General features: G+C 38.2%; 1 protein-coding gene and 1 long non-coding RNA gene across 2 annotated transcripts in view; one reads left to right on the top strand and one right to left on the bottom strand.

Annotated features, from left to right (window-relative positions):
- LOC126267573 (probable medium-chain specific acyl-CoA dehydrogenase, mitochondrial) overlaps positions 1 to 20,751 on the top strand; it is an 86,870-nt gene that overhangs the window by 55,795 nt on the left and 10,324 nt on the right. The window contains exon 8 of the mRNA XM_049972877.1: positions 19,963 to 20,103. Within this exon, the coding sequence (XP_049828834.1) occupies positions 19,963 to 20,103 (141 nt within the window). The remainder of the gene's footprint in view (positions 1 to 19,962; positions 20,104 to 20,751) is intronic.
- The window catches only part of LOC126267612 (uncharacterized), a 35,077-nt gene continuing 29,905 nt past the window's right edge, over positions 15,580 to 20,751 (bottom strand). Inside the window, exon 2 of the long non-coding RNA XR_007549047.1 lies at positions 15,580 to 15,901. This is a non-coding gene — a long non-coding RNA (uncharacterized LOC126267612). The remainder of the gene's footprint in view (positions 15,902 to 20,751) is intronic.

Raw genomic sequence — 20,751 nt, 5'->3', positions numbered from 1 at the left:
CAAAAGCAGGCAACGGAATATCTTACTGCTGTGACCGGAAAAGCTTAACTGAATCTTTCTACAGCTCACAGAGGCTATATTTATTCTCATACTGATAGAGGCAGCAATGGGGTCTCCACAACAGTGTGTGTGTGTGTGTGTGTGTGTGTGTGTGTGTGTGTGTGTGTGTGCGCGCGGTTATTGATTATAAAGGTGGGTTTGATGGAAAAGCTAGTAACATCTTCAGTATTGTCAGTTTGTCTGCCGTTGCCTGTGTTGCGTGGTTTGTTCCCAAACTGTGCACCATAACACCCGAAAAGAAAACAGCAGTGCTACAGGGATATTGCAAAAATATTTCAATATTAGGCACATTCTAAAACAGTAATGGATGCAGAGTTGACTGGTAACAAGCATCAACTTATGTGCACTATCTATTCAAAGTTGCATGCAGTTCAGTTCTCATAAACAAACATCGATAGATGTGTAACATAAATTCTGGTTGCATTCATGGACTTAGTTACACATTTCACTACTTTTGTCTTAAAGAATGTGATGTCAAAAGCAACAAGAGTGCTTTAAATGTAGTTTCATACATACAGAGAATAGCAAAAAAGATTAATCTTTTGGTTAACCTCACTCCCATTTTCTTTTCAGTCTTCTCCTCTTTCCCTTTCCTCTTTAGCCATTCATGCATCTTTCCATCCTACATCTTTATACTATACACCTCTTTACTTCTGTATGCATCCTCTTTGGCTTGAAGCTGGCACAGTACCTGCAGTAGAATATCTTTGGCTTCCCTCTGACAACCATGCCTCCATCCTTGCTACCTTCCCTGTTTTCCTTTCCCTGTTGCTTCATAACCTGGGTTGTGAGTAACTAAATCCACTTTCCCTTCTTCCCTTTCTTTCCCCTCTCTCCTCCCTGATGAAGGAACATTTATTCCGAAAACCAGGAGCTTAAATTTTCGGTTGTTTTTTGTGTCTCTATCGGCTGTACTGAGCTGAGGTAAGTACTGGCCAGCCCCTCTATCTCTTTGTTAGTAATAGTATATTTTATGATAGCTTTGAAAAAATAAATGTAGCAAAACCCTTCTTCTGAGGTCCAAGTAAATATATTACAAAATTAACTAGGAAGACTTCAGCAGCGAGGAAAAATTAAAATTGTGGATAAAATTATTGTAAATAGTATAGATAATTGCTTGCCATTGTTGCACTAGTTATCTTCACTAAAGTAGTTTTCGTACAATATGAAATCTGTATTTTTTTAACATCGCAACTTACAAAATCATTCAAAAAATACTGTCAAGCAGATAATATGTACAAATTTCCCTGGAATTGAAGACTCCTGTAGATTTGAAGCTGCATCTAAATTTTCTCGTTTAGAACAAAATTTTATCAAGCTGTCATGCAACAGCACCGTAAAAACAATATTCAGCTGTATGGGACTTATTGATTTTTCATGCAATATTGCAGTGCTTGTGTTATTCTAAATTATGATGCAGTGTTCCTTTGGACATGCATGTGTGTCCGAAGGAACAGTGCATCGTAATTCGGATTGACACAGGCACTGCAATGTTCTATTTATCCGCTGACACCGGGCAAACGACTTTCAAGTAAAATGTCTCCGCTGTACGGGAATATACATAATGGATCGACAAGTACAGGTTGTAGACACATGGTTGATGATGTATGGAAGTTCAGGTTTGGCCGTGAGGTGCGCTTGGATAGCCAAATGTTAAGGCAACCACTCATAAGTGTGAAATCAGGCTTGAGTCCCAGTCCAGCACAAATTTTTACTGTCATCATTCCATTATACAGCTGATGGTTGTCCATATTTGCCACTGCAAATACATTTAATGTATTATTGATTTTCTCATATCCATAAAAATAAATATCCACTGCCACTAGCAAAGCTCAAGAAACATAACTGCATTTCCAACATTGTATTCGCTCAATGCTGGATTTGAGAATCACTGAACAAAGAGTAAATATTGTGTAAAAATTAACATGGGATAGAAAATGATGGTACCTAGGTTGAATCTGGGATGTGAGAAGTTTGTCTAGTGAACAGGCTCAATCATACTATTAACCAGCTCAAAAATGCTCATGTCAGAGCACAAAAAAGACAAAAGTGCTCCTCTTTGAAATACTCAGACAGGAAAGGGGGGGAACCGCTTGTCTCAATCCTAATTCTGTCTACCAAGTACTTTGGCATGTAGTGAAGCCCTCACACTCAGCATCTCCCTCTCACTGCCTCTGTCTGTATATGTCTCTCTCGCACAGTCTCCGTTTTCTGCCTTTCTGTTTCTCCCTCCCGCTGTCACAATCTTCATCCCTCTCTCTCATTATTCCTCAAGAATGTCTCCTCTGTCACTTTCAACATCTCTCTGCTACCCCCCCCCCCCCCCCTCTCCCTTGCCATTGTCCTTGTCCTATTCTTTTTCTCTTCTCTTACCACGATCCCTTTCTTTCTCAGTTACAGTCTGCTGTCTTTGTCTTCAACCACTATTGTCTCTTCTCCACACGTGTCCTGTGTGGGCTTTCAAATGGCAGGTGAGGTGTTGGTGGTGTGGTGGCCCTCAACTACATACCCTCTAGACTCAGAGTTCAAATATTGAAAGTTTTGGCTGGTTTCGTTGTCTAGGGGCTGGGATATGTAGTTGCCGCATTAGAAGCTGAATACTGCTGAGTCTACAGTATACAATATGAATATGCACAAGAATTGAATGGTCGAACATTCCTATCACTCGGCAATTGCGAATTTTGAATGTAACATTTATACATGAAAGATTGCAATTAAATAAATTTTGCACGTACTATTTTAATGACTTTAAATGATGAGTACGATAGCAGAAATACCTTTAAGAATGTCCTTTACTACTGTGAAATACTTATTGGCATCGATGGTCCAGCGATTAAATAAAATATAAGTTGAATAACAGGGAAACAACAGATTCCTACTTCACGTAATGAGTTATGAACAACAACATAGCTCACAAGATATTCACTTCTAAACACATACTATGCCTTCACTACAGAAGCAATGGAAATCTCACAAGTGCACTAGTCGGCACTAAGAAATATTTCTATCACCTGTGACCACTGCTCCACTATCCAAGTGCTTCCCGCGACTGTGCGTCCGTCGCGCCGTCTGTCTGGCACTCTCCCGTACTGTCCAGAACTCCCCTGTCCTCTTTCCACGTGTCCTTTTTGGAACGATGGCTGTGATTGGCTAGAGTGCTCCCGCCCTATTTCCAAGCCAATGCTCACTCACAAACATAATGAAACACACACAAAATACTGGATTTACATTTAAACAACTTGAAATTAAATAAATATTCCTATGTCTGGACAACAAAAACTCTATAACAGACATTATTAAATACATACACAGATTAAATAAACATATATCAAAGGAATAGAACAGAAGTAAGCCAGTAGCCTAATTTCTCTGTGCTTTCTAAAACACAGTAAATAATTGACCAATTTCTTAGTGAATAGTATATATCTGATATAAACAAAGACACAGCCGACTAAATATATTTATAAGCATGCTGCTCAGTTTTTTTCGTGTAACTGTGGAGTACTTACAGCCTGACACGATTAATAGTAATTGGCCACTTTGACCTCCAATAAGTCATGTACTGTTAAAGTTTCAGGCCTGTAATTCATACCAATTTAGGTTTACACTAATAGCTTTCTAAAGACACGTCAATCAATAAAATTGGGTGAACTGTTTAGATTTTGGAAATTCATTGCTGGGTGTTACTTGTATAATTTATCATCTGATACTAAACTTTAAACTAATAAAGGTATTGAAAACCTTATTACACCATCATAATTGCCGTGCAAATAATGCTAATGTGCGTGTTTCTTTCTGAGGTATCATGATTCATCTGGCTACTATTAATTTCTACACTCGCTGTGTAGTGTCTGCCGTTATGGTTTCACAAAGTCCGCCATCTTTGGCACTCCGTAGCATACAAATCTTCATCTACACAGAGCCCATTCCATGACACAGCATTAGCTTGGAATTCCCAGCCATGTGGTTGGCCTGGACCATGCGCTGTGGTACCCCTCTTACTCTGGCTAACATACAGCACCACGCGGTCGCTGACAAGCCCCAGCTTGCCGAGCGGCCCTTGCGGCCACACCAACTCTGACTTAGAATATTTTCAGGGCGCCACAATTCGCCCATCACCTCACACCTTGGGGATGAGTTTCTCAGGGTTTTGAATCCTAGACTGGAAAACTTTTAAGACATTGTTATACGGATTGGGGTGGGGGGAGTGCACAAACTTTTTCACACTAAAGTTTACTACTTTTTGCAATTTGGGCGGGGGTCTGGACACCCTCAAACCTATGTATAGTCTCCACTCATCTCTCCCCTTCATTTCCACTGTCTCCTCTCTGTTCTGCTCCCACTGCTACTATATCCATCCATCTCTTTTACCGCCACTATCTCTCACCGATCATCACTGTCTGCTCTCTCTCTGACTTCCACTGTTACTGTCTTCCTCCAGCTCTGTGTCTCTTTCGCTGCCAACTTCTCTCTTCCACCATCACTGTCTCCTCTTTCTTCCACAATCACTGTCTCTCAGCTACTCATTTCCAGCACAAAAAAGTGTGAATCTGTTCGCATGACAAAATTTTTAGTGAAGAAAGCAGAGTGAGGACTGTGGCAGCTTGTTCCCCATTTTTCTGTCAGTCTTCTAAAGAGGTGCATATTCACCTTTTTTTGTGCTCCGACAGGAGCATTTTTCAGCTGGTTCTATTCTTTTACCTGTTACATAAGGTATTCTGTTTATGTTGAATGAATTGTGTATGTGAGTAAAGTTTTGGCAGTTTATTTACATATTTAGACAAGTTTACATACTTTGAAACATTTAAACAACAAATAAATGCTCATAATAAAAGCTTAACACATCCAACCCAAGTTCACTTTATGCTACTTTACATAAAAATGGACCTCATTTTTAGTCTATATCTGCAGTGTACCAAAAAATGTTGTGTTTGATTTGCAAGTACAAAAGATTTCGTATGACAACATATTTTTTTGTAAGGTGGCACCATCAGATAATTTCTAGGCCTAGACAGCTTGTATATGTGTGAAGTGGCCATTATACAGAGGCAGTTTCTCATGAAGTTTTATTTGTGAAAAATGGCAACTAAAAACTTAGTTTGATGATCCCAGAAACCTTGGCACATGTTCACCACGCTAGTTCAAACATTAATGCTTCTGTCAGGATGTTATGTGAGTAAGTGCATTAGCTTTAACCCATGGATCTTTGTAACAGATAACGATACCAAAAAAAGTTTCAAAATTTCCTGAGACCATCATCTTAAGAACATATGGTAAAAATTTAGACATTTACAGAAGTGTCAATGCCAATGTGAAAGAAACAACCGATTTGCTCAGTTTTTCTGGGCTGAAGGAAGCATGTACTATTTAAATTTTGACCATGTGCAGTAGGAGAGCTACAGTATGCCTGTCCTTTTGACAGGTATTCAAATCTCCATAATCAGTGGAATCCAAGATATGACCCCATGAAAAATAACATTTTTGTGCACATCTTTTTGGAACATACATTAATGTTCATGTACCGATTATATTACTGATAACACTGTTCAGTAAATTGTGTGTGAATTTAAAATACGTGTTTCATTAATGGTGCACCTTCATCTACATTGTTGTACATACTCCTCAAGCCATTGTATAGTGCATGGCTAAGGGTATCTTGTATTACTACTACTCATTTCCTTTCCTGTTCAACTACAGAGCAATGAAAAATTGGCTGACTGTATGCCTCTGTATTAGCACTAATTTGTCCTGTCTTCATGATCCTTACGTGAAATTTATGTTGTCAGTGGTAGAATCGCTCTGCAGTCAATTTCAAATGCTGGTTCGTTTGGCGAAAAGAACCCATTGGTATTCCCATTTGAGTTCATGAAATAGCTCCGTAATACTCGCCCACCTACTGGTAACAAATCCAGTAGCACTCACCTGAATTGCTTTGATTCGTTCCTTCTATCCAACATTATGGGGGTTCCAAACACTCGAGCAATATTCAAGAATGGATCGCACTGGTGTTCTATATGCAGTCGCCTTTACAGAAGTGAATCACACTTTCCTAAAATGCTTTCAGGAAGGCAGAGTTGATAATTTGTCTTCCTTACTACTGTCCGTATATGCTCATTCCATTTCATATTGCTTTGCAGCATTACATCTACATATTTAACTCTTGTGGGTGTCAGGCAGCACACTACAAATTGTATATTCGAATTTGTTTGTTTGTTTTTTCTACTCATCTGCATCATCCTACATTACTCTGAATTTAGATATAGCTGCCATTCAACACAGCAGCTAAAAATTTTGGCTTTCATCTTGCATCTTCCTACAGTCACTCAACTTTGATACCTTTCCATACACCACAAAATCGTAAGCAAACAGCTGCAGACTGGTGCTTACCTTGTCCAGCAGATTGCTTATGTATACAGTGAATAAGAGTGGTCCTATCACACTGCTGGAGCACTTCTGATGTTATCCTTGTCTCTGATGAATAGTCACCATCGAAGACAACATATTGGGTTCTATTACTCAAGAAATCTCAGAGCCACTCAATTATCTGGGGACTGATTTCGTTTGCGTGTACTTTAGACAACAGTCTGCAGTGGGGCACTGTGTCAAAAACTTTTCACACAAGCGGTACTTCCTAAATCTGTGCAGATTTGTGGACAGAAGCTTTTCCATCTCAAGGAAATTTGAAGACTCAAGGAAATTTGAATACTCAAACTGAGAATGTATTAAAGAATTCTGCAGCAAACTGATGTTCTGTTACCTTTTTTATATGCGGGAGTCACCTGCACTTTTTATCAGTTGCTTGGGACTTTGTGTTGGACAAGAGATTCATGATAAGTGCAAGCTAAGTAAGGGGCCAATGCCATAGAGTAATCTCTGTAAAACTGAATTGGAATTCTGTCTGAAGTTAGCAACTTATTTGTTTCCAACTCCTTCAGCTGCTCATCTATGCCAGGGATACCTGTTACTGTATCAGGCACAGGTTTTTGTGATGGTCAAACAATGATATGTTTGTGTGATCCTCCTGCTTGAATTATTTCTTAAACAAATAATTCAAAACTTTAGTTTTCCCCTTCCTTTCTTCTTTTTCCACACCAACAAGTGGAAACCTTCTATCTGCTTAGCGATTTTACGTAGACCAGAGTTTTATCATGTTCCCGGCAGCATCTTTTGGTAAGGTAAGGCAGTGGTAATTGTTGTATGCATTGATCTTTTACAGATGCACAAATTTCTACTAACTTTTGCTGTTGTATTTGCATGTTCTTTTTTAAACTGAGAGAGCAACAGTCTTTGGTTGCTCAGCATTTTCTGAATTCTGTTACTAAAACACTGTGTGTCTTTTCTTTTCTTAATCCATCGACTCAGCACATTCTTCTCAACTGCACAAACTACAAACTGTTTAAACTCTGTCCTCAATTCCGCTACAACCATCATGTTCAAATTAAATGATGTCCATTCATTGTCTTAAGTGGGATACTGACAAGTGGTTATCTACTCTTTCTAGCAAAACTATTCTCCTATCCCTATTGATTGATCTATTAAACATTAGTAACTTCTGCCACTATGATATCATGATCACTAATTCCCACCTCTGTTCTGACATTGTCGCTAAGGTCAGACTGTTTGTATCTAAAAGCTTTAAAATACTTTCATCGTGTGTGGGCTGTTGAAGTAAATGCTCAAGATGTTTTTGGAACATGTGTTCAAAACTACTTCACTAGACTGTCGGTCTGTACTACCTGCAATGTGGGTTACGATTGCACAATTTTCGAGCTACTGAACACGGACTTATCTTTGAATGATTCTGACACTGTCACAGGTGATCAGCAAACTTGTTGATTCCATTTTATAACTGTGGCTGCAGGGTGCAGATATTATAGTCAGTTTCAATGGAGTGTGTCTTTGTACTAGAGTCCCACATCCTGCATCCATGGAAATATTGGTGAAAATGTTTGATAGTTGGTTGACTGAACTTATTAGGAATGCCACCACATGAGCTTTTTCCCATTTGTATTATGAACAGACTGATGCCATAACGCTGCATAGTCCACTATTTTCTGTTTTGACAAATCTATGCACAATGTTATTTTATCAATACATGAACAATGTGTTCATAATGTGGTTACATGGAATGGACAACATTTCCTGGAACATTTAAAAATATAAAATTCACACTGAAATACATAAAGGGGACCAGTTACCTTTCATCAACATGTTAGATACATCAATGGATCATCGTGTATATGGACAACCCACAAACGCTGACCTCTAACTCTGAACCTCGACAGTCACCAAATTTAGCGCTGAAGATTTCAATGCTGTCAAACAAACAGTGCCTTCCAGAAGAATCAGAATACCCACAAATAGCTTTCCAAAGGAATGGGCAATCAGATTCACAAATTTTTGAAAAGCTTCAGTAAATTTAACAGTGCTGAGAAAGTGGTTGAGACTGAGGCTGAGACCGAGAAAGAGAAGCCAGGTATCACTTGCCTGCCTTATGCTGGCCCAGTCTTTGGAAAGATCTGTAGACTTCTATGGAAATATGGCGTGCAGGTATTTTGCTGTTTTTCTTTGTAATTTTAAAGACAATCTGGGTCTTCTTAATCTGAGTATGTACTACATTCCATGCAGGTGTGACATGTGGTGTATGTGGCAGACTATTAGAACAGTCGCGGAGGTGTGCAATGAGCATGAGGCACATGCCTAACTAAAGCAATTATGCAAATCATTCTTGGAGAGCATTGCCTTGAATATAATAGGAAATGAATTGATGTGAGGCAAATATTGTGGTGGAAATACTAAGTTTCTGGGCCCAGTCTAATTAAGGAATCTCTTGAAATAAAGATAACAGAAAATTAATAAATTGTGACAGAATTTCCAATTTAAAGAACGCTTGGGATCAAGCACTCATTTTTTTAAAAAGATCTTGCTGGCCATCTGATCCATCAGAACTGGAAAACTCTGAGAAAATGTGTGTTTCATGGACATTAAATTGTAGGACATTTCCAGGGGCAGATGTGGACTCATGACCATAATCTATTGGTTATGAACTGTAGATTAAAATTGAAGAAACTGCAAAAAGTTGGGAATTTAAGAAGATTGGACCTGGATAAACTGAAAGAACCAGAGGTTGTACAGAGTTTCAAGGAGAGCGTAAGGGAACAATTGACAGGAATGTGAGAAAGAAGTACAGTATAAGACGAAATGGGTAGCTCTGAGGGATGAAGTAGTGAAGGCAGCAGAGTATCAAGTAGGTAAAAAGACGAGGGCTAGTAGAAATCCTTGGGTAACAGAAGAAATATTGAATTTAATTGATGAAAGGAGAAAATATAAAAATGCAAAGAAGGGAAAGCAGAAAGGTGGAAGGAGTATATAGAGGGTCTATACAAGGGTAACGTACTTGAGGACAATATTATGGAAATGGAAGAGGATGTAGATCAAGATGAAATGGGAGCTACGATACTGCGTGAAGAATTTGACAGAGCACTGAAAGACCTGAGTCGAAACAAGGCCCTGGGAGTAGACAACATTCCATTAGAACTACTGACGGCCTTGGGGGAGCCAGTCCTGACAAAACTCTACCACCTGGTGAGCAAGATGTACGAGACAGGCGAAATTCCCTGAGACTTCAAGAAGAATATAATAATTCCAATCCCAAAGAAAGCAGGTGTTGACAGATGTGAAAATTACTGAACTATCAGTTTAATAAGTCACAGCTGCAAAATACTAACGTGAATTATTTACAGACAAATAGAAAAACTGATAGAAGCTGACCTCAGGGAAGATCAGTTTGGATTCTGTAGAAATGTTGGAACACGTGAGGCAATACTGACCTTACGACTTATCTTAGAAGGAAGATTAAGGAAAGGCAAACCTACGTTTCTGGCATTTGTAGACTTGGAGAAAGCTTTTGACAATGTTGACTGGAATACTCTCTTTCAACTTCTGAAAGTGGCAGTGGTAAAATACAGGGAGCGAAAGCAGATGGCAGTTACAAGAGTCGAGGGGCATGAAAGGGAAGCAGTGGTTGGGAAGGGAGTGAGACAGGGTTGTAGTCTCTCCCTGATGTTATTCAATCTGTATATTGAGCAAGCAGTAAAGGAAACAAAAGAAAACGTTCGGAGTAGGTATTAAAATCCATGGAGAAGAAATAAAAACTTCGAGGTTCACCGATGACATTGTAATTCTGTCAGAGACAGCAAAGGACTTGGAAGAGCAGTTGAACGGAATGGACAGCGTTTTGAAAGGAGGGTATAAGATGAACATCAACAAAAGCAAAATGAGGATCATGGAATGTAGTCGAATTAAGTCGGGTGATGCTGAGGGAATTAGATTAGGAAATGAGACACTTAAAGTAGTGGATGAGTTTTGCTTGTTGGGGAGCAAAATAATTGATAATGGTCTAAGTAGAGAGGATATAAAATGTAGACTGGCAATGGGAAGGAAAGCGTTTCTGAAGAAGAGAAATTTGTTAACACCAGGTATAGATTTAAGTGTCAGAAAGTCGTTTCTGAAAGCATTTGTATGGAGTGTAGCCATGTATGGGAGTGAAACATGGACAGCAAATAGTGTGGACAAGAAGAGAATAGAAGCTTTTGAAATGTGGTGCTACAGAAGAATGTTGAACATTAGGTGGGTAGATCACGTAACTAATGAGGAGGTATTGAACAGGATTGGGGAGAAGAGAAGTTTGTGGCACAACTTGACTAGAAGAAGGGATTGGTTGGTAGGACATGTCCTGAGGCATCAAGGGATCACAAATTCAGCATTGGAGGGCAGTGTGGAGGGTAAAAGTCGTAGAGGGAGACCAAGAGATGAATACACTAAGCAGATTCAGAAGGATGTATGTTGCAGTAGGTACTGGGAGATGAAGGAGCTTGCACAGGATAGATTAGCATGGAGAGCTACATCAAACCGGACTCAGGACTGAAGACCACAACAACAACAACAACAACAACAACATGGAACAACAATGCAAACACTTGAAAAATGAGAATCAAACTTTGCATTGGGAACAGGGAGTCTAACTTGAATACAAATAGCAGCAAAGCTCCAACAATGGCTTGAGTGAGTACACATAACAGCACAGCTTGCAGCACTTGAAAATGATGGCTAGGTTCATTGTCATAATATTGTAGTGCATAAAATGGAACAAACAACTCAGCTGGACACCTGAAAGTGCACCTTGAATCAGTCACATCGAGAATACCTCTAAAATTATAAATGTTCAGTTTATCATTATAGTAAACTATCCCAACTGCAGGAGCTGTGTTTGTTCCAGGAACCAAATTAGTTTGGGAACCACTGGTTTACATACTGGCAATTTCATCACATGAATCAGCTGCACAACCATCAAATGTAAAGTCTTTACAGTAATAGAACTGAGATGAAGTGCTGAGAAAATTGTAAAATATTTACATTTTTCTTTAGATAAAAAACTTGTAATTAAGAGAGTACAGGTTCAAGGTAAGATGGCAAACCAATCAAAATGCAGGTATTGAGGTGAAAATTGCTGTGCATATTTATAAGTCTGGCATATGAAATAGCAGATTTTGTGTCACACGTGTCGCCTTGAAATCAATGTATGTAAACCATTGTCTTGTTTACCAAACCAGTGAATTTTGTTTGCATGATGAAGTTGTCATGTTTTGAAAATGAATTTGTGCTTCATTATTCAGAGATTTACAAAGTATCCCTCACTTACCAAAATTTAAATTAAAAAAGTGATTCTCTGAACATTATATTGCTATGGCTGATACGAGGATGTGAATCCATAAAAGTTTTCAATCCTAATAAAATGGAGCTCTTCTATAATTTATTTCCCTCAGAAATGGACTGTGCTGAGGGAGGCATAGAATTTTTAACTCATTTTAGAAGCATCAAATTCAAGTTAAGAAAAGAAAAAGGAAGTACAAGTTACTGGAATATAACTGTTCTAGGAAAATCAGCTGTTATGAAATAGACATGTTAACTGGACTAGTTTTGTGCAGAAGTGGGCGACTTCCATTATATGTAATGTAGCATAGTCTGGACAAAGAAAATTGTCGTAGAGATTTCCCTCAATTCGTCTAAGCCTTCTGTTCTCTGAATAACAGCACTCTGATACAAATTAGACATTTGTTTTGTAAGAGGAGTGCACTAGATTTCTTAAATTCTTATCTTTGCAATAGAAGAATGCACTGTGCCAAACTATGTTATAAAAATGAAAGGCAGATCCTAAAACTGAAATCATGATGTCAGATCCCCAGTTGATCTCATAGAATGAGGCAGTGTTTGGCGATTTTCTTTGTAGCTACAAATCTTGAAGGAGTGAATATTGCTGTTAATACTAGCTAGCACTGTACAGAACAGTTAGCAGCATAAAATGATGAGGAGAATTTCGGTCTTGTTATAGAAGACCTGGGCATACGTAGACCTGTACTGAATAATGACTTGTGACCATATCGGTTGGTCCCTTGTTGCTTGAAAAACTGTGGCCTGGTCAGATGAGTCTTGATGGTGTGGTTCGAATGTGGCACAGACCTGTGAAGCCATGGACCCAAGTTGTCAGCAAGCCACTGTGCAAGCTGGTGGTTGCTCTGTGATGGTGTGGGCTGCATTTATGAGGAATGGTTTGCATCCTCTGGTCTAAGTGACCCAATCATCGACTAGAAATGCTACTTGGAGACCATCTGCAGCCACTCATGGACTTAATGTTCCAATAACAATGTGCCATGCCACCAGGCCACTGTTGTTCAAGATTTGTTTGAAGAACATTCTGGACAATTCGAGTGAATGATTTGGCCACTCAGATCGGCTGACATGAAACACAGCAAACATTCATGGATATAATCAAGAGGTCAGTTTGTGCACAAAATCCTGCACTGGCAACAGTTTCACAATTATGGATGATTATAGAGGCAGTATGGCTCATTATTTCTGCAGGGCACTTCCTATGGTTTGTTGAATCCATGCCACGTGGAGTTTCTGAACTACTCCAGGCAAAAGGGAGGCCTGTCACAATATTAGAAGGTACCCCATGACTTCTGCCAACACAATGTAGTACTGGCAAATAAAGGCTGTGATTAATTTATCATTTCCATAACATAATTATCACATTTTTATACTTAGATCAAAATTATTTTGTGACAGATGTTTCAGTGAGTTGAGTAACACGGGCCAGGAATCAGTCAGGCACTGTGTGTCTCAGGTTCTATGTGCTCGTTGTGTTGTATATTCTACGGGCACAAGCTTGCCCATGTGGTGTGGCCTGTAGTGTTTGGGAAGGGGCAGGCAGGTCAGGCCACAAGAATGGGAGGGGAGTGGAAAAAACAGCAAATGCACAATGATTTTTGCGCGATCTGTCAGATTCACAATCTCTGTCAAGCAGTGTCATAATGCATTCCCTCCTCTACAGTAACAGTGGCCCCCACCACTGCCCTCCCTACTACCTTTAGAGAAGTTAGCAACAGTCAGTAAGTAGATTTTCTCTCTCTCTCTCTCTGGGTGTTTTTTTTTTTTTTCCGCACATGCAACTATCAATCGCATGAGTACTTGGCATGTTGTATACAAAGTCAGCAACTCGGCTCTCCACCATTGCAATCTTAGCAGTCACAAAATAATTTAACTGGAATACAAGCATGTAACCAAATTATACCATAGTATTATGAATGCTCCTTGGAGTGTAGCCATTAAATTGTTACAAACAACCATAGTCTTCCGAGATCTACTGAGGCATACATGAGGCATTTTCTTTACTTTGTTAACTTTTCAAGAATGAAACTGCTTGGCTAGATAATTCGTGCCATAAAACCAAGCCTAATGCAGGTGGTCTTCAACTCATTGAAATATTGTATTTTTATTTTTCTATAATTTTAAACATTGTTTATGTCACATTGTAGTCGATAAAAAGATAAGCAATGTATAGTTCACACTGCAAACTCAGATATTGCAAAAAGTCTGCATTACTATTTCAACTTTTCTCTGTAATATGAAGGTTAAATTATGAGTACCTCACTGCAACATTACAGTTTGAGATATACGCCCTTCTATGGGTTCTTATTGGTAGCCATCATTACACAATAAAAAGTATGTTGCTGCCAATCCTTTTATTTGACACATCTTAAACAGCTTGCACAACAGTTACATTTCTCAAGCAGCTTCTCTTTTGCTCTTTCAAAGATGGGCAGATCCCAATCCACACTTTCCCATAGCAGGAAAATGTAGTTCAGTTACTAGGAATTGAATCTTTTGACTGTCACATCAGCAAGTAGTGACACTAATATCTGCAGAGGCACTTGCTAACCTATGTAGATCTTTCCTGTTAATTGCCAATAAAATGATGATGATATAAAGAAATAAGATTGTGCACTATGTAATGTTTTCAGGCTGACCTGCTTGCATGTGACTAAAAAGCAAAATCTTACTGGCAGAAAGTAGATTATATATTTTTTTTAATTTTTTTCTGTGGTTTAAAAGGCTTGCTTATATTCTCATGAGATGTACATGCCTTGCATTGTGAAAAGAGCATAGACTTTCTCCAGCTGCTGAAAGCATGTTCTCATTTATCACCTTTATTAAAGATTCAAATTCTAATTGAGCTGAACTGATCTGGTTTAAAAAAAAAAAAAAAAAAAAAAAAAAAAACGCCACTGAGTTCCTAGATAGTTGTTAAAAACATTAAATGCATCTGTATAACGAATGGTGCGCATCCTCAGTCTTTCAGCTTGTGAAAAATGATAAAATAGCAGTTATATAATTACATGATGAAAGAGAAATACTGATGTCAGCCAGACGAGGACATTGAAATAATTCAAAGCAAATTTGTGCCGGGCCAGGGTTGAAGTTAGATTTCCTGCTTTATGCAAGCAGTCACCTGACCCACTTCGGCTATCTGAAAATGCTTCCCGTCCAACCCATATTCTCAACTTCACACTACTTTGTAGTGCCCCTTGTCCACAATCCTCATTTCTCATAGCATCTCGCACAATTCCTTTAAAAGGCCACTGAAGATACCATCAAGTTATATAGTACCATTATATTTTTGTAGTATCTGTTCTTTTGGACATGTTAGAAAGAACAAATACCACACACATAATTGTGATTTCACAAAGGTAACAAGCACACAAGGTCTAATTCTATATTTAAATTATTTATGGAGAAAGTTGACACAGAAACATGTTACTAAGAGAAAAGGCAAGGAATTTACTGTTAACTGTTTGATACTGTTGTATCATTAAAAATTGTAGAAGGTGAATTTAAAATTCTTTCTTGAACATTCTCAATGTAAACACTTTAATTACAGCCATGGTAAATAAAGTTCTGTGTAAAATGGTGTGCAGATCCCAGCAATAACTCCCATATTTTTCTTTTAGAAACATTTTCCATCCCTCTCACATCAGCAGCTGTGAATGAATATGATACAATTAGCAAGCTGTGTTTTATATAATACATGGTGTTTCAAAAGGATTCATCCAATTTCACAAGCATTTTATTTTCTACACAGATGAAGACAGATATTTGGGGAAAATTTTAACTTACATGTAGAACTTGAGTTTTTATTTTCAAAATAACCATCCAATGTACATAGGTACCTCTTTCATATACATACTTGTTACTTTCTCAAAATTATATTTAGAATTAAAGTTTTCATTTACTTTTCACAAATTCCAGTGTGCCCTCCACCTGATGCATGAAAAACATCCAGCCGATAAACAAATTCTTTACTTTGTGTATATGTGTCGATTTACTGCATTCACTGATTCTGCTATGTGGCGTCGTAGTTCACCCAAAGATGTTGGAAAGGGAAGCATGTAGGACGATGAAATACTCTTAAAAGATGGTGCCAGTGCAGTGGTGCTCCATCCTGTGGAAAAATGAAATGTTCAGCCTGTTTTTACAATTGCAGAAAAGCCAGATCTACAACATAATCAGGTATCCCTGTAACCATTGTTTCCACAAAAGACAGACTGTAAATCTTGTGTCAGCTCAGAATAAATGAAGCTTTGGAGAGTCTCTGTCATTCTCAACATATTGTTACACTGTGATGGTGGTTCACTTTTTGACTTAAATGGAACATAGCCTCATCATTGAACAAAGAATGTGAAAATAAACTTATCTCCATCATACCTAAGATGAATTCAGAAGGCACTCCACACATGGTTGTTTATTGCCATCATGGAGGACTTGAATAGTCTGAATCACAATTATCACCAAAAAGCAGTCATGCACACATGAGGGATGGCTAACCCTTGGCTTGCACAGCAAGTTGACTTTTGCAGATTATATGCAAAACTTTTAAATGCACTATACTTCTTGAATGAGAATGTGTGGAGATTTTGGATTTCATCTTACATAAACAGCCATTGTCTTGAAAGCGCTGGTGCTTTCTTCGAAGGCTTTAAGCTGTAGAATGGCACTGCACATACTCTTGGTGAAAACTGTACTGAGTTGTCGTTGCAGTCTCTACTAATTGCACATTATGTAATGAATGAGCAAGCAGGTTAGTCACAGCAGACAGCACCCCCCCCCCCCCCCGCCCCCCCAATGGGATTTGCAATTTACTAATGACCTCTTGGCAATCTTTATTTCAATGCATAAGTTAAAATTTATCCATTTGAGTGAAAGATGGTCTTGTGAAACTGTATGAATCTTTTTGAAACACTCTGTACACATAAACAAAAAGAGAGAGAGATAGAGAGAATGTGACCCATTCATAGGGTTGGCAAACTAGATGAGATCTGACTTCTCAAATGTTTCTATGGCACAGGTAAAGCAATTATTTTAATTTTCATGGGAGACAATTGTCTTCTCTTGACTCTCAAACATGAGTAGACATTTATGGTTTTTTGTAAATTATACATTATTTTAAACTAATTCTACTTGTACGTGTTTCTCAAGGCCAGAAAATTTGAGTATTGGCATATGGGGGATAAACACTTGCTTAATCTTTTGCAATACAGGCCATATTTTGTTGAAATATGAGTGATGATTAATGCTGTATAGAACATGGACTAAAGATTAAGTATCATATTGGTTATAAAATTATATGTTCTCCTGATGAGTTCAGGTAATCATTATTTTTTTACCATTTCCTGCTCCTAATAAAATATCAAGAGAGATGGTACATTTTAAATTGCCAGCAAACTGTTAGAGTCCTTTTGCATTTCTCCCAGTTCATCACAGTTGGCAACTTTCTTAATTATTTTTTTTCTTTTTCTTAAGCCTAAACAATGTCATGTACGGTTTCAATTATCAGTGTTCAATACATGCTATGTTGGATCTATTCCTTGTGATATATTTCATTCTTTTTATGTACCATTTGTCATGTATTTTGCTGTTCATACGGTCACATGGAAGAATAGAAATATTTGTATACCTGGTGGTCACTCAAGGCATTATAAACATTCAGTTGTGCATACAAAGGTGCACTGATGTGGTGAAGTGTTACAGACTCAGGAACCTATCCAGCATAGTATATATTAAATGATGATAACGAAAAATAGTAAATGAAATAAGGTTTAAAAGTATGGAAAATTATAAAAACTTTCAAAATACATGGCTTTCACAAACTATTCCAATATTTGAGACCAAAATAACAAAGAAATATCCAGTAAACATAAGCTCTGAAATGGCTACCTTAGGAGATGTGAGCACTTGTTCATGTACCGTGAACCATTTCTTTTACTGAATGCTCTTTGCTGTAACAAACAGCACAAAGAATGCAGTAAACAAATCAGGGCACATTGCTCTGTTACTGTGAAACAGCAGAGCTTCTTATGTAATCTGCTTGCTATTACCTACAGTCTGCACTGATGACCCATCATGAAAGGAGATGTGCAGTATGGTGTCCATTCATAGTTAGGCATACTTCTGTCCAACATGTTATTGCATACTCCCTGAAAGACTCCAGGTCGGTCATGGATACACTGACAGCATTGCTGATGTGTACCTGTAGCATTTGTACTAAATCATTAATGGGGCTTTCACACACCAAAGATTTCAAGTGTCCCCACAATCAAAGATCCAAGGGGTTAAGACTGTATGAACAAGCTGGCCATTGTATTAGACCTCCCTGACCAGTCCATTTCCCATTAAATGTCTTTGTGAGGTGTTCTTGGACATTCTGGATAAAATGGCTGGTAGCTCCATAATACATGAATCACATGTCCAGCACAGTCACAAACAGAATTTATTGAATTTCTCACACACACAAAACTTATGCATATGATTAAACCATGTACATGGAGGACTGTCTTGGCACTTTGTTAATACAACCATCTAAAACAAAGTCCATGGAAGCCCAAAAACATAGCCAACTGTCGTAATATAACAAGCTAGTGTAAGAATGTTTCTATAGGGGTTTTCCCAGTAGAAGTGACTGCTCCAGGCTGGGGAGTGCCATTAAAAGCAGCCAGCAATTAGGGGGACCCATCATGTGACATGGTGTGTGTTTTATGGGAATAGTGTCTGCTAACAGCACCACATGCTGTGAACTGTCATTGATCGAACACAGCGGTGGGTGATGGCCTTGAGTAAAGGTAAATCTCTGACAGCTGTGACAATTCCTGATCGGTGTCAGATTGTTATAGCAGTATCCTCGGACAGTAAGGCCGGTATTACACTATCAAATTTCTTTGTCAAATATCTTTGTAAAAGCTATTTGATGGTGTAATATTTGATCAAATCTAGGGCCTCACTGTATATTTGATCAAAGAAGTCGCTTGTCTTCTGTTCACTGCAATCTGACATGTTACCACATGGAGCGCTAGCATCGCTGCAGCGTTCTGTCATCTGTTGTGTTTTTATAAACATTGATAGTAAATACAATTGGTGTGTGCCGACAACTACAAAATTAATAGAGATGTATGAAGCTGATGAGGTGCTTTACAATGTGAGGCACCCTGAATACAAAAATAGATTAAGAAGATTGGAGACCCAACCCAACCCTCTCCTGTAGCAAGGAATTGGAGTGTTACAGTGAGCCTGTCTTCTGCAGATGTAGCAGTTCTTAAATGAATATTGTGTTTTGTGATATGAGGATACACTTCACTGAGCACATACAGAAATGTATGCTCATCCATTCTTAAGTAATTGATTTATGACTTGACGTCTTCCACTATAAGCTCACGTAACAAGTTTTGTTGAATGCTTTTATTGTGTCGTCGTAAAACCCACGGATTCACCCAGGTATGTTTCCTTCCACCCCCCCCCCCCACACACACACACACACACTCTTCTCTTCCGCATCTGCACACAGTACAATTGTGGTACATGCAACTGCTGCGGTTAATAACAAATTGTTGTTATCAGCCATCTTGAACTTTGACAAAAAATATGATGACCCCTTCTAGCACTACATCAAAGATCTTTGTCAAATATATTTGACGGAATATTTGATCACATCTTTGATCAAATCTTAGACAAAGAAATTTGATAGCGTAATACTGGCCTAACAGAAGAATGTGTCATCATTTGTTTTCTCAATTCTGTGGATAGTTTGTAAAGCAAAAGCTCACAGTAGAAGAGATGTGTTTTACAATAGTGATGAACAAGTGCTCATAGCTCATAAGGTATGATATGAATTTTAGAACCCATATTTGCTGAACATTTCTCTCTTGTTTTGGTTCATACTATATTCATTCCTCTAAATGAGGCCACTGATTGTGAAACACAATTAAAGCTAAATTATCTAAAATTGAAGTATTTCATTCATTTTAAAAACTGATCTCATGGATAAAGAAAATCACAGTTGTGCATAGCAGCTGAAGAAATAATGTAATTTCTAGGTCTTGAGATAAGATGGACATTCAAGTTGCAAAAGTAATACAGAAAACGGAACTCATTTACTGATAGCAAACTGATACTTTGAGCTGGATTAAATGACAGTACAAAATATTTATTTATTTTTTAATTTTGCTTTTACAGGAAATAAATATGGGTCAGAGATGTTCTGATACGAGAGGAATCACATTTGAAGATGTCAGAGTACCGAAGGAGAATGTCCTTATTGCTGAGGGTGCTGGATTCAAAATTGCTATGGGAGCATTTGACAAGACACGCCCACCAGTAAGTTTTTCTGTGCCATTTCTGTTTTCTCTCTCTGTCCCCTCCCCCTCCCGCCCTCTCCCTCCTTCACTCACTTTCTCATCCTACACACACACACACACACACACACACACACACACACACACACACACACACACACACAGAGAGAGAGAGAGAGAGAGAGAGAGAGAGAGAGAGAGAGAGAGAGAAATACTTCCATGGAGTAACAATTTTAATGTCTGAATATCTTATCTCTTTCTGTGCCACACTGAGGCTGAATGACAGATAGTATAACTCATTGCTCTTTCTGGCATTATAGTATAACTCATTGCTCTTTCTGGCATTATATTTCTAAATGTTACTGTTTTTCTTGAATGGTGATTGTTGACAACACTAATAAGGGAGTTAATATACTGAGACTGTTGTCAGTATCACCAACTATTTAAAGAGCTAGCTAACATATATTATCCTTATTACACACTTTTATGCAACAAAAACTTCCTTGTGTGTTTTAATATGTAAGTGCCATAAATAGTAGTTTGTGAAATTAGCATAATAAATGTCCAATATTCTGAGTAATGTAATACTACCTGGTAAAATGTAATCTACATGAATCTCTGCTCTGCTAATCACCTACTACTGTACCATATTGTGAGTTAATTTTTTCCT

This window comes from Schistocerca gregaria, chromosome 1 (genome assembly GCF_023897955.1).
Source record: "Schistocerca gregaria isolate iqSchGreg1 chromosome 1, iqSchGreg1.2, whole genome shotgun sequence".
Taxonomy (NCBI): Eukaryota; Metazoa; Arthropoda; class Insecta; order Orthoptera; family Acrididae; genus Schistocerca; species Schistocerca gregaria.
This window is presented reverse-complemented; position numbering and strand designations above follow the sequence as displayed.